At 39.4% G+C, this 14,592-nt stretch overlaps 1 protein-coding gene across 3 annotated transcripts in view; it reads right to left on the reverse strand.

Annotated features, from left to right (window-relative positions):
• GRM5 (glutamate metabotropic receptor 5) overlaps positions 1 to 14,592 on the reverse strand; it is a 405,881-nt gene that overhangs the window by 377,395 nt on the left and 13,894 nt on the right. For all 3 annotated transcript variants that reach the window (XM_045577600.1, XM_036427172.2, XM_045577599.1), the window contains exon 2: positions 8,632 to 9,491. In XM_045577600.1, coding sequence (XP_045433556.1) covers positions 8,632 to 9,289 — 658 coding nt within the window. In that variant the 5' untranslated portion in view covers positions 9,290 to 9,491. The remainder of the gene's footprint in view (positions 1 to 8,631; positions 9,492 to 14,592) is intronic.

The raw sequence follows: 14,592 nt of genomic DNA on the forward strand, positions 1-14,592 counted from the left end.
CTTTCCATGGGAACAAGGAAATGTGCTGCTTTCAAAGCCAAATAAAAAGACACAGGAAATATTAGAGAAAGATTTTCTCTGTGGGGAAACAAATGGTGTTTTCTTGTTTCATATGAAAGGGAAAAGAACCTATGGGTGTGCATTCTTCAAGTCACAACTACCTCAATATAAAGACAGGAAGTTTGAACTTAATAAAAAGAGTTGGCCTTCGGTCTAAATCCTTGTTCTGTCACTAACCAGCTGCAGTTCTGTGGGGGAAACACTTTTTCTATACCTACTCTCTAATCTATAAAATGTAACATTATCAGACTGTGTTATGAAATAAATGAATCAACTAACAAATTCATGAAATATTATAGTATGTACGACCATGTTTTAACTTACAGAATAACAGAATCCCAGCTAAATGACATTTGATTGTCAATAATGGGAATTACCCAAAAGAAGACCAATAGCCCAATTCCTTTCCTCCCTCTATTGAGGCTTAAGTTCATCTTCCATATCCCCTCCAATTAGTTGTGTTAGGTCTGATTAAATAATTGAACCAACACTGTCTTTCCTAAGAACTGATCTTTAGACCACTTTACAACTGACATTCCCTTTCCCTTAAACCACATTCCACTTGCTAAGTCCACATTCTACTTGATAAATCCAGTATCTTTCCCCCTCTCGACCCACCCAGAGAATTCTCCACCCAGAAAAAAAGCTGCCTTAGCATCCTTTAAAATCTCTGGCTCCCTGCCCCTGGTTGCTGGCACCATTTGGGGGCTCAGACCATTTGGGGTACCTGATGACCTAACAAATTCATAATTCTTTATCCCTTTGGCCTAGTGTGTTCCTCCTTCAGCAACCCTAACAGGTTGTCCATTTAAGGCTTGTGCACAGGAGTTACAGAAAACCAATCATTATTTCCTTCATTGAACAGTCCCATTAACGAGCAAAAATATCCTTTTTTTAAAGTCGAACCACAATTTGTTATTCTGGCATTTCAGTAATTAGCTCTTTGTCATGCCCCTGGCCTTCTAGGGTGAATCCAGTTCCTCTCCATCTGAATTTTCCAAAAACCTAAAAATAGTAGTCAGTGCCTTGCTATGTCTTGTCTTATTCTTTGAAGACATGTTTTCAAGTCACAATCATTTTGGCCACACTCCTTTATTTATCTCATTTTCAATGGGATGCCCAATGCTTCATCTAGGCCAGGTGTGGTCTGTAGAAGCATGTGAATAGCGGGTGGCACAGAAGGAACCTCCAAGAACATCCCTTCTAGCTCCTTTCCTATGACAGGTGAAGGAAGGAGTTGAAGTGACTTTCTCAAAGTCACATAGGAAAACTCTGATGTCAGCAATATTTACTTTAGTCAAATTAGTTCTTTTAACTATTTATTCACCTCCAAGATAGCATTAATGTAATCTTCATCTTTCTTCAAACTACCTTAACATTGCTGGTATAGCAAGACTATTACTCTTGATCAGACTTATTAAGCAGCCTATGAAATGTAAAAATGTTTAGTAACTAAAGAGATGAGGAAAATATACAAATAAAAAGAGAGACAGAGAAAGAGAAAGAAGGAAGTGAAAAGATCCTCTTTTTCGAGTTTTGTGGATCTTTGTTTGTTCTTCTGTGCTTGCTTCCTGTGTAATCAGTTGAGTTTGCTGTGCAGAAATTGTTTTGCATTGGAATAATATTATAATATGAAGACTTTGCACCATAGCCCTCCCATTACTCAACTTTCCTCAACCAGAAGCAACATCTGTTACTCATTACTAAACCTTATAAACCTAGCAGCTAATAAGGTTAAGATGACTGAGGAATTGCATCACAAGACCAGTTCTTTAGTAAATAGAAGAAACAGTCTTTCTGAATATGCAAACTCTGAAGCTCAGACAATAATGTTATCTCTGTGAGATGGGAATAACAGAGACTAAAGGAGAATATACCATCTGTTCTGCTCCCAACCATAAATTAGATAGGTGCCAAACACCTAACAGGCATACTCACTCAAAGATCATCTTCACATTGAAAGAAGCATTTGATTAATTAGAACTAAAGTGCTCATATTTGCATATCACACCAGGTATTTATTTGTGTGTGTTATGGGAGCAGTGTAGTGACATCCTTTGAAAAACCAAAAAAGTTTCTTCTAATATAGCCATCCCAGGGATGAAGTATTTGGGGGAAAATTCTAGTATTTTCAGCAGTGAATGGATAGCAATGGTACCTGAGAAAGTGTACCTGGGAAAATGACAGAATGTGATGTTATATCAAGCAGGAGTATTTTATAGGGGAGTCAGAGGCCAAGCCACAACTTCTATTAAAAAACAAGCAAAGAAAACATTGAAAATAGGGAACATCTTGCCCTGGCCACAGCTAGGTATGTCAGTGAATCCATTTTTGTTTCCTGAAAGAGACAATAATAACTCTCTTATCAGCTAAGACCATAGCTATTCTATCTGGATGATAAAAGTAGTACCCCTCTGAACACACTTCTTAGGGCTACCTCTTTTTCCCTTCATACTGGCGATGCAGTTTGGCAATGACATAAATATGAAAAATTGCTTCTTTATTATTACACTAGAAGCCCAGTGCACAAAATTTGTGCCTGGTGTAGTATGGGGAGGGGGGTCTCTCTGCCTGACCTGCACCCTCACCAATCCGGAAGCTCTGGCTCCTAACCGCTCACCTGCCTGCCTGCTCTAACCACTCTGCCTGCCTGCCTGATCCCCCTAACTGCCCTTCCCTGCCAGCCTGGTCTCTCCTATTAACTTTGTGTTTTAATCTTATCCCCTTCACACACAGTTGTATTTGACTTCCTTATTGGCTTCTTCTCATACCATTTTTCTTTCTCCTTTATGTAACACTTTTTCCTACTGACTGATAATTTATAAACTTTTCTTTCCTCCTATTTCCTACTTCTGTTCCATCATTCTTCTTCCCATCTTTCTCCTATCCCTCCCTCTTCCTTCATTCCTTCTTTCTTTTATCTTTACCCCTCCCCTCCTTTCCCTTTTCCTTCCTTCCCACCTTAATATTTTTCTTCACTTCCTCCCTCGGACCTCCCTCCCCCATTTCTTCCTTCTTCCCATTCTCCATTTAAGCTCTACCAGCTCCCCTTAAAGCATTTCTCGCTTCCTTCTTTCTCTCTCATCCTACCTTTCCCATACAATCTTCTTTTATTTCCACTGTTTTAATATCTATCTACTTACCTGCCTAATCATTCACTATCATTTATCTTTTTTCTTTTCGACTCCTACTTTTAAAATCTGTCCCCAGTATACAACTATACTTGATTTTCATTATAGCTCCTACAGTTCACTCACACATCCTCTTTTCTTCTTTAACTCTGCTCTCTACTGACTCCTTCATATAGTTCTTCCCTCCCTTCTTAGAGTTTCAGTTCGGGGGGAGGGGGGGGGCAGCATTAACCCCCAGCCCAGAACTCAGCGCCAGCCAAGTGTTTGTCACCCCCCATTCCCTGGCCTCCTTGCTGCTGTCCTGCTCCCATTTCCTGCTTTTGACAGCTGGCCCAGTGAGGGTGGTCGAGGCCCGAAAAGCCAGAGAGCTGCTGCTGCATGAAGCAGGAGTGCCTCCACCCAGAAGGCTTGGACCATCCACCACTTGGTCCCAGACCAGTGGGCGCTTCTCTGTCAATGGTGCCCACGGGGTGGGGTGTCATCACCATCCTCCTGCATCTGGGCAGGGCTCTCACCCTGTCCCTTGCCAGGGCACCTGCTCCCCCACTCCCGGTTGCCATCCCCTCCTGCCTGCAGCCCCACATTTCCTTCCCTTTTCCATTCCTGCATCTTTTTCTTGTTCCCTTTCTGTATTCCTGTTTCTCCTCTCTGCCTATCTGCATGCAGGCCTGCCTTCCTTTCCCTCTCCTTTTTTATCCCCTCCTATCGTATCCTATCCTACTCCTGGCCTTGCAGCTGCCTGAGCAGAGGATGGGGACACAGCCTGCTGATCTGGTTGTGACGTGATGATGTAAAAGATAATTTGCATATTCCTCTATTATTAGTATAGATTTTTCACTGAATCTTCCGAATTATGGATTTATGATCTAATGCACATGTGTCAAACACAAGGCCCGCGGGCCAAATCCGTCCCGCCAGGCCTTACAATGTGGCCCGCACCGTGCTGTCATCACTGCACTCCGCTGCGTTTCCATCACAATGACAGTTTATGACTGTTCAGTAAACCATTCGGCCCGCGATTTAGGCTGGATTTTAGATTTTGGCCCCTTCTCTGATTGAGTTCGACACCCCTAATCTAATGTAATGAAGAATCTATTCAAAAGTTATTTCATCTTCTGGCTTTTATGTATTGTTTTGTCAGTGACAACCAATGTAATTATCCAATCAACTCACGCTTACAAATATTTATGGATCTAATGTTTTCAGGAAGTTTATAAAGCAAAGAAAAATATTTCAGAATTTCTTTAAATCTTAATATGGTTCAGGCAAAGAAGTACTTCATCAAATTTACAAGTCAAGAACAAAGGGACAATATTATTTCTCAAAGCTAATTTTTATATAAACCAAGTCATTTTGGTCACTGCTACTATTTAAAATGAGCATTAAGAGTTTCAGCATATTGGCATCATTCAGATGAAGGGAAAGGAGGAGAGCAATAAAATGGAAATGTCATAAAATGGCAAAAATAAAGAAGTTCAGTAATTATGTTTAACAATTATGCATAAGCAAAATTCTATACAGTAATCTTGAGTTCTAAGACCCAAGTCTGTAAAGAATTATGTACCAGGAAGGCCAAATTACTTGTCCCAACTGTCTTGGTTTTCTCAACTGTAATATAAAAGGGTTAGATTAAATGCTCATCTAAGACTTTTCCAGTGTTAACATTCTAAAAGTGATCAGTAGTTTATGTGTCTGAATTATCATCATGATCATCTCAAAATTCACCTCAACTCTTAGCACTACTTAACCCTTGGAGAAGGAAAATAAAATATATTTTTTTAAATTACCCAGTAGAGTCCATAATGACATTTTTGTTCTTTTCAACCTAAATTGTTGTTTTGATACAATCACAACAGGAAATGTATGATAGGGGATATATATTTCCATTTTTTTAAATAGTTAAACTAAGCATATTTTTTGGCTAGAACAAATTAGCATTCCATTATCATTAGGTGGAATAATAAATTCAAGAGCCAGTGCAAACAAAAAATGGAATAGGGTGTGAATAACATTTTGCAATTAATCAAGGGAGGCATTTTGGCATTTCATTTTTCTAAAGAAAGAAAACTGAAAAATTATGTGTCTTCTATTTATCCACATGCTATATGTTCATAAACAGTGATCTAGGTAGTATTCTAGCACAAAGTCACCCTTGAGCACTTATTATGTGCTAGGCACTCTGATAGGCCTGGGGGATGTACAGTGAAGTTTCAACTCAAGTCAGCAAAAATTGTGTTGTGAAAATCCTGTATGTCACCTGTAAAGTACAATACTCATGGCTTTGTGTATAAAATACAATCTATCATTACTTTTCTCAATAAAATGAAGCTAGATCAAGAGGAAGCATGGGATATATGCAAGTGTGTGACTATTCCAAGTATTCGGGCTTCGGGAATTATCAAATCTCTAGTTACAAAAGTATGAGTGAAGCATTTTAAAATGCTCTTCTTGCCCACAGCATTTATTCGTTTTCTTTCACATTTAAATATCAAGACTATTAATGCAGAGTAATACATTTAAAAAAAATTTTTTTTAAGGTTTAAACATTGTAGCCGTATCCCATTTTGGGGGGAGGATTAAAATTTAAAGTCATTGAGATGAATATGTTTATACTGAAGCAATTTACTGTTGCTCATAAATGTATGGTAAGCTGGGTAATGTTTACAGTTTCGACTGGGCTTTTTTATTTTTATTTTTTAAATATACCTTTTATTGATTTTTTTACAGAGAAGAAAAGAAAGGGATAGAAACATCGACCAGCTGCTTCCTGCACACCCTCTACTGGGGATGTGCCCACAATCAAGGTACATGCCCTTGACTGGAATCAAACCTGGGACCCCTCACTCCACATGCCAATGCTCTATCCACTGAGCCAAGCCAGTTAAGACTCAGCTGGTATTTCCTGTGTGACTGCAAATAGCTGTGGGCAAGGAAGGGAGTTGAGCTGCTCTTCGTTGGGTGCTCTCACATAGTTGAGGTCAAGTGGCCTTACCAGGTCTCATCTAGAACACCTGGGTGCTCTTTTCCTTCACAGGGTGAGGACAGGGCTCCAAGACAGAGAGACTAGGAAGGGAGTACTCACTTCTGCCAGATTCTATTGACTGAGGCAGACACAGACTAGTGTGGCAGGACAGTGGAAGGGAACTATCAACTTACAAAGCAAAGGGAATCATGAATGGAAGTCATCAAAGCCAAAACGGTCCATCTGCCCACCCCTTCATAGGTGAGCACCGCTGATCTTGAGCATTAATGGGCATATGTACTAAGGTTTGCAAAAGTACTGAAGCAAAGAATTCCTTACATTTTCTTAGAGCAAAGACAGGGTCTAATAACTGACTCATTTAAAGGAGTGAAAAAGTAATAAAAATGAGTCATTGCGTGTTCCTTTCCTTCATATAGTTCAAGAGCTAATGTTGTCTGCCCTTAATTCATTTCCTTCTTTTTTGTTTTGTTTTCCTTTTCATACTATTTATCTCTTTGCCTAAAATGCCCAGGAACAATTTCTGCATAACACAATAAGCCACAGTAAATGCACAGTTCTTTGGCCTACAAAAATCATAATTCAAGGAAAAAGCAAGTGTAACAGATTAACCTTGAAGCTGAAACCAAAGTCACCTTTTGTTCTTTTCTGAAATTCTATAATAGCATACTTGTTCTCCAAAAAAACATTTTGTGATAGCTAACAAGAGGATTGAGTGACAAGGTACTGACATGGGCAATTTGGGGGATAAAAAGTGTTTGTTTTTTAAATGGGACATCTTTTCATAGATCTCAATGCCTTATGTAAAAGCATTTGAGAGTGTCTATATTCTTGAAGGAAGAGGAATATCGACTGAACAAAGGATAATTATAAGGACACAGGAATAAATTTGGGATATAGGGACTGAATGCTCAAGGGCTAGAGAGAATTGTTCCAATCCAACCAGAAGAAGGCTCAAGTAGGAACTGACTTCCTAAAGGACCCAACAACAGAAAGCAAGGCATCACCTAGAAGCTCTAACAGAGTTGCATCTTGTTACTCCAGCACTTTTCTCATGCTGGGGGAGTTTTACCTTGTGAGACTTTCTACCACACTCCTCCTACTCTGGTAAACCATAAGAAGGAACAGTATGTAACCTCATTATCCCTATGTGCACTTGATTACAATCACAGCAATATAAACGCTTCTTCACTAAACTACAATACATAAAAATGATAAACCAAAAAGTATTTCTTCCAGTCTTTAAAAGTACATATTCAAAATATGTTTCCTCCTAAATCCTGATGGTATCATCCAAACATTTTGCCAGAATTGGGCAACAAAATTTCTATTGGCTTAATGGCAAAATAATTAAATTTGTCTAAATTTGATGATAGGATATTTTTGGCTTAGTTTTTGCCCCCCACAAAACAAAACCTTGTTTTCTTTTAATCGTTCTGTTGTGATACATTGTGTGTGCAATATATAGCTTTAAGTATTTGCATGTAAAAGTTATATAAGTTTCATTTATTCCACCCTATCCTCTAACCACTTAAATTTCCTCTCCAGAAGGAGTAATTATTATCAGTTGTGCTCTGCTCTAAGAGCAATTCTATGAATATCCAATCAAGTGTTTTTTATAAATTCAAATAACATACCATACATATAGAAATTCTGCGCACTGTCTTCACTTAAAATGATCGTGGAGATAATTATGATCTCACAATAGAATGCCTCATTAATTTTAATAGATATCTAATAATACATTGGATGCATCATGATTTATTTATTTTATTGGATTACTATTGGTATACATTTTAGTTAAAAAACAAAACAAAAACAGTTTAAATTAGTAAGAGCCTGTAGTCATGATGATAAGTTTCTTTTTTAAGAATATATTGGATAAGCATCCCTCACATAATGACCAAGCTCTTCTCTTTGGAATCTACAAGGAAGTTCCGAAAAATCTTGATTTTTTTTGAAGCAAACTAAAACATACCTTTATCCTTGCCCCCCCCCAGACACACACACACACACACACACACACACACACACACACACACATTATTTTACTATCTCACTTTCCTATGTTTTCTCATGCTTTTTGCTGAAAATCCACCCCTTCTTAATTTTCACCAATTGTCAGTGTTTTTCCTGTTATTAACACGAAATATTCAATGAAGAGCTAAACAACTTTAAAGTCTTTAGCAGTATTATAGCAGAAATGCAAATAATGAAATACACAATCAAAAAAAAAAAAATCCAGTTTGCCAAATGGCCACATGACCATTCCTTTATCTTAGATTTTTGTCACTCTATACATGTGCCACCCAGTTCCTTCTTTATTAATGATAAATAATAGGGCAACTCAAAAGATCCCAAACAGTTAAGAATATTTTCACCTTCCAAAACCTGACATTTTAACTGGGAAGCTGCTGAGTGCCTAAGAAGACATACTTCACGGAAGAAAAGAACACTTACCTTCCGTGTGCACAGCTGACACATAGGTCCAGTTGTACCTCTTCACTATGTCCACCATGGCCCGAGCCTGCTGGGCATCTGAAGGCACAACCCTCATGAAGTACTTGAACAGGGTCTTGTCACTCAGATCCATGCTTGTTGCCGAGTAAGCAATCTGAGGTATGTTGAAAAGCTGGAGCAAGTTCTGGACCTGAATCGCCACAGAACTGGAGCCAGGCCCAATGACCCCTACTATGGGCTTCTTGGTTCGGAAGGAGGAAGAGCCATCCACACAGCGCACCAGCCCTTCTTCTTCTTCTGAGGAAATGAGGGAGTCCCTTATGAACTCAATGCTCTGTTCTAGGGCCACAGCCGAGTGCCAGCAGGAATCCCTTATCTCACAGCCCAGGGTGATGTTGGGCAGGAGGGTAGGGTCTGCGTTGATCCTTTCCAGGGTGTGCAGCATGGCTTCCACTCTCTGAATGCCATACTGTTCGCGGACTGCCCCACACTTCCTCTCGTGAACTTTGTCCACAGTGGGCTGGTGGTGGACAGAAAACAGAGCTCCAATAATGATGTCACCCGGCATATGAGCCACCACCCTCCTCTCGCTAGACTGTGCACTCCCACGGACATCTTCTTTCAAAAGCAGCACTGACAAGATCAACAGAAGGACCATTTTAGGAAAGGAGTTCAAGCTAATAAAGACAGCATGGTGGGGAAAACTTAGGAGAGTTCTGATAGAGAGAATCAAACAAGGTCCTACGCTGAGTTGGCAAACCAAGAAATTAGCCAGTAATTTAGATGCGCTCTCTAAAGGACCACCATGTCCCCAGGTACCGTTTAGTTAGATGAATCCACGTGATCATGATCTTCAAAACCTGGAAGAAAAAAAAATAGCACAGGTATTAATAGTGCCACTAGTTTGGAAAGCTCTGATGGTCTGTGCTATTGGGGAAAGAGAGAGAAGTCTTTGATGATGTAAATAACTTGAAAGCAAAAGGGAATATAAAAATCTTTCTGACTGTCCTGTGTCTTCTTTGTGAATTTTGTGATGTGGTGAAGCAACTGATGTAGCTTCTTGATCCTTCTTTGCTTAGATTAATTTTTTTTCATTTGTTCATCTGGAGTATAGGAAACGAAACCTTATGTGTAGCACGCTGAACCATGTTCTCCCATGAGGTGAGAGAAAACCTCATACAAGCAAAACTACGTTATGGAAAGAAAACTTTAGGGAGTATGAACCCCCCAAAATTGAACATTGCTGAGAGCTGGGTGGTGGTATTTGTTGTTTTAGAAATTATTTTTGTTTCTTTCCAAATGTTCAGCATTATGCAATTATAAAGATAAAATTAAAGAAAGTCTACATACCCCTTCTTCAAGTGTAATGTAAAGAAAGTTGAATAATATTTCCAATAAATAAGTGTTGTGTCTAATTTTCATACAGGATAGGACAAAGACAATTATAGGCATTTCCAAGTTCAATGTTCTACAGGAGAGAAGGAAGAGGTTTAAGAGCCACAGAGTAAATGTCCCACATATCGGCAGCATGCATAGTGACATGAGCACCGATTTTTGGAGAAAATATTCAGGTTAAGATTCCAGTTCTGCTATCAGGAAGTATTAGTAAATTGTTTAACCTCTCAGTACCTGAATTTCCTCATCTGAAAAAAAAGGGGGGTAATATGTGCTAGGCAGCCCTACAGGAATCAACATATGATATCAATCATGCAAATGTTGTATATATTGAATGGGGCTGTACATATTTAGGATATGGCCTTTTCTGTTAGTAAATTTTCAAGAGCATTCTATGGCTAGGTAGTGAGGAACAGAAAATTCTCTGTCAATCCTCTCGATTCTCCAGAGTCTTCTAAATAATTACAGAATCTTATAATAAAATTCCCAGTGATCAGTCCTCTATCTCTGATGGAGGGGGGGAAAATCCACATCAGGAAGAGTCAGTGGGCTGGGAGAATGCATATTTGGACTATCCTTCCAAGTAGAAACTCATTATAGCTATGAAGATTGTCATTATTTAGTATAAACTCCAGAGAAGAAAAAATTTCCCCAAGTTGCCTATAGAGAATTCTAGCATCATTTGTAAAAAGGAACTGAAAAATTAGTGACTTGGGTTATTTAAAGGATTGTATGAGAGACTTATTTTGTATCTTATCATCTCTGCCAACCAAGGATCTCAAATTGTTTTAAAGTGACTAACTTCCTAAGCACCTCCTTCAAAGACAGGTGATGTTTCTTCAGGAATTCAAGCAATTACCATGATTATTCAAGAGAACTAATAGTTTTCAAAACTCATCAGATCTGCAAAAAATCTAGCCCAGATGCAAAATGAGTATAATCTGAACCACATTTCTAATCACTCTCACCCTCATTTTCAATGTTTCTTCTACTGTTTCCTATGGCAACAGAGAAAGGCTCCCTCTATATAGTGCCAAACACTAAAATAAAACTTAAAAACACCTCAAATAACTAGATGTTCCAGAATAACTAGGTTTTTGGCAATATGTAGGAGAAGTTTTTATTTTTTTCATTTGGACATTATCTGAATATCTCAAGCTTTCCCTACATTCTGCTTAGACCAAAGACCTGGGACCAATGTTTATTTTCATGATCATGTGAATTCTACTGCAGACAAAAATAAAAATCTAAAGTAAAAAAAATTATAATTTATCATTAAATCTAGAATATTACTGAGCACATTCAATAACAAAATAGGGCTCATTTTTATTATGTAGAAGCATTAAAGTGATATGAGAGACCAGCCTATCAAACTCATGAAACTAAAATATCAGTACCATGCATTTTATTTATTGAAGCTATTTTAAGTAAGTCCTATATATTGAGACACACACACACACACACACACACACACACACACACACACACACTAGAGGCCTGATGCACAAAATTTGTGCACAGAAGGGTGTGTCCCACAGCCCAGCCTGAACCTTCTCTGATCTGGGACCCTTGAGGGTCTAAACTGGCAGTTGGACATCCCTCTCACAATCCAGGACTGATGGCTCCCAACTGCTCACCTGCCTGCCTTCCTAACTGCCCTTAACCACTTTTGCCTACCAACCTAATCACTCCCTAACTGCTCCCCTGCCAGCTTGATTGCCCCTAACTGGCCTCCCCTGCAGGCTTGGTCACCTCTAACTGCCCTTCCCTGCAGGCCCAGTCGCCTCCAACTTCTCACCTCTGCCGGCCTGGTCACTCCTAACTGCCCTCTCCTGAAGGCTTGATTGCCCCCAACTTCCCTCCCCTGCTGGCTATTTTGTGGTGGCCATTTATGTCCAACTCAGGCAACCATCTTTGACCACATGAAGGCAGCCTTCTTATGGGTTGGAATGATGGTCAATTTGCATATTACTCTTTTATTAGATAGGAGACACACACACACACACACACACACACACACACACACACACACTAGAGGCACAGTGCAAGCAGGGGTGGGAGGGAGTGGTGGTGAACCTCAGTCCAGCCTGCACCCTCTCCAATCTGGGACCCCTTGAGGGATGTCTGACTGCTGTTTAGGCCCGATCCTGGTGGGATCGGGCCTAAACAGGCAGTCGGACATCCCTCTCACAATCTAGAACTTATGGCTCCCAACTGCTTGCCTACCTTCTTGATTGCCACTAACTGCTTCTGCCTGCCAGCCTGATCACCCCCTAACCACTCACATGCCAGCCTGATTGATGTCCAACTGCTCCCCTGCTAGCCTATTTGCCCCAACTTCCCTCCTCTGCTGGCTTGGTCACCTCTAACTGCCCTCCTCTGCAGGACTGATCACCCCCAACTGCTTTCCCTTGCAGACATGGTACCTCCCAACTGCCCTCCCCTGCTGGCCATCTTGTGGTGGCCATCTTGTGTCCACATGGGGGCAGGATCTTTGACCACATGGAGGCAACCATCTTGTGTGTTGGAGTGATCGTCAATCTGCATATTACTCTTTTATTAGATAGGATGATTAATAAAACTAGATTAACACTTATATATAATATTTAACATGTTGCATATACCCAGACTGAAATGCTGTCTTCCTATTATAGCAAATTAATTATTTAACTCACTGTACAAATATCTATTAACTATTGAGTGGGAGACACTATATAGTATAACAAAGAAGTACAATGATGTACATTGGTAATTACCATCATTATCTTACATTGAGCACTCATTTTGCACCAGGAACTTATTCTTTAATTCATTTAACATGTATAACACATCTACGCTATGACTCTCTCTTGAGAATTAAAGAGTTAAGAGAGAACAAAGTATAATTGTTCCCTATATTCTTGGGGCTTACAGATCAGTTCTCTAAAGGTCACTTTAGCTAGAATCTATGAGTGCAAAGAACAATAAAATGAAGGATAAAAAGGGTGGTCATGTGAAAGTGTGGCTAGAATGGAAGGGATAGTGATACAAGATGAGGTTGAAAAGCTAATAAGAGGACAGATCATGTAGAATCTCATAAAATCCTATTTGGATGTTAAGTGCAATATAAAGCCATTGAGGAGATGTAAACACGTGAGTGGCAAAATTCAATGTTAGAAAAGATGCGCTAACTGCTCATTGTTCTGGATAATGGGCTGGAGAAATCTGATTAGGAGACTCATGCTAACCTAGGTAAGGATGACAGTTACTTGACTATAATTGGTAATAGTAGCTATGCAAAGAAGTTGACAAAATCAGATATATATTGCAAGTAGAATGAATTAGATTTTCCAATAGACTGAGTGTGAATAGTAAGAGAGAAAGGAATTAGGGTCCTTGGTTTTGAGAATAGAAAACTAGTGTATTTAGGTACCACTGAAAGAAATAGAGCTTGGCTGGTGTGGCTCAGTCGGTTGAATGTTACCCTATGAATCAGGAGGTTATGGTTCAATTTCAGTCAGGGCATCATGCCCAGGTTGCAAGCTCAATCCCCATTAGGGAGCATGCAAGAGGCAGCCCATCAATGATTCTTTCTCATCATTGATGTTTCTATATCTCTTTGCCTCTATCTTCCTCTCTGAAACCAATAAAAATACTTTAAAAAAAAAGAAATAGAATAGACTGGTACAGAAACAGAAAAACTTAATAATTTTCTTTTGAACATGATAAAATTGAGGTTTTTAAAAAAATATATTTTATTGATTTTTTACAGAGAAGAAAGGAGAGGGATAGAGAGTTAGAAACATCGATGAAAGAGAGACATCGATCAGCTGCCTTCTGCACACCTCCTACTGGGGATGTGCCCACAACCACGGTACATGCCCTTGACTGGAATCGAACCTGGGACCCTTAAGTCCACAGGCCGACGCTCTATCCACTGAGCCAAACCAGTCTTGGCTAAAATTGAGATGTTTTTGAATCATCCAGGTACAAGTGTTAAATAAGAAGGTATATATGTAAGGGTGGACAAGAGGGCAATTCTGGGTTACATATGTTAATTGAGTGTCACCAATATATAAAATCTTTGGGATGAATACAATCACCTGAAGAGCAAGTATAAAGAAAGTGGAGCTAAAAAGTAAGTCCCACAGAGAGGCCAGATTGTGGGAAATCCAGCAAAGGAAATGGGGCAACTCAGAAAGTAAGAAGAGAAAGTGAGAATATGTGACATCAGAGAAGCCAAAGGAGAATGGCCTTTAATATTCACAGACCTAGACAAGCCTTTCATGTTGCAGAGAATACAATATATCTCACTCCCCCATTGTGTCTCAGTGTCTGACACCACAAATAGAGACAGCATGTGGAGTTGTCTCTATTTGTGGTGTATGGATGTCAATAATCCTCATAAGAACCCTGAGATGTAGGCATTATTTCATTATCTCTATTCACAGATGGAATGGGTTTTGTAAGCTAAAAACTAGCCAAATACTTAAATGATGAATCTGGAATTCATGTCGAAGATTAGCATTGTCTCTGCTGCCTTACTACCCTTTCCCTCAAGAGAGGTATTTATAAAGTCCATGGAAA

Source organism: Pipistrellus kuhlii, unplaced genomic scaffold, assembly GCF_014108245.1.
Source record: "Pipistrellus kuhlii isolate mPipKuh1 unplaced genomic scaffold, mPipKuh1.p scaffold_m20_p_9, whole genome shotgun sequence".
Taxonomy (NCBI): Eukaryota; Metazoa; Chordata; class Mammalia; order Chiroptera; family Vespertilionidae; genus Pipistrellus; species Pipistrellus kuhlii.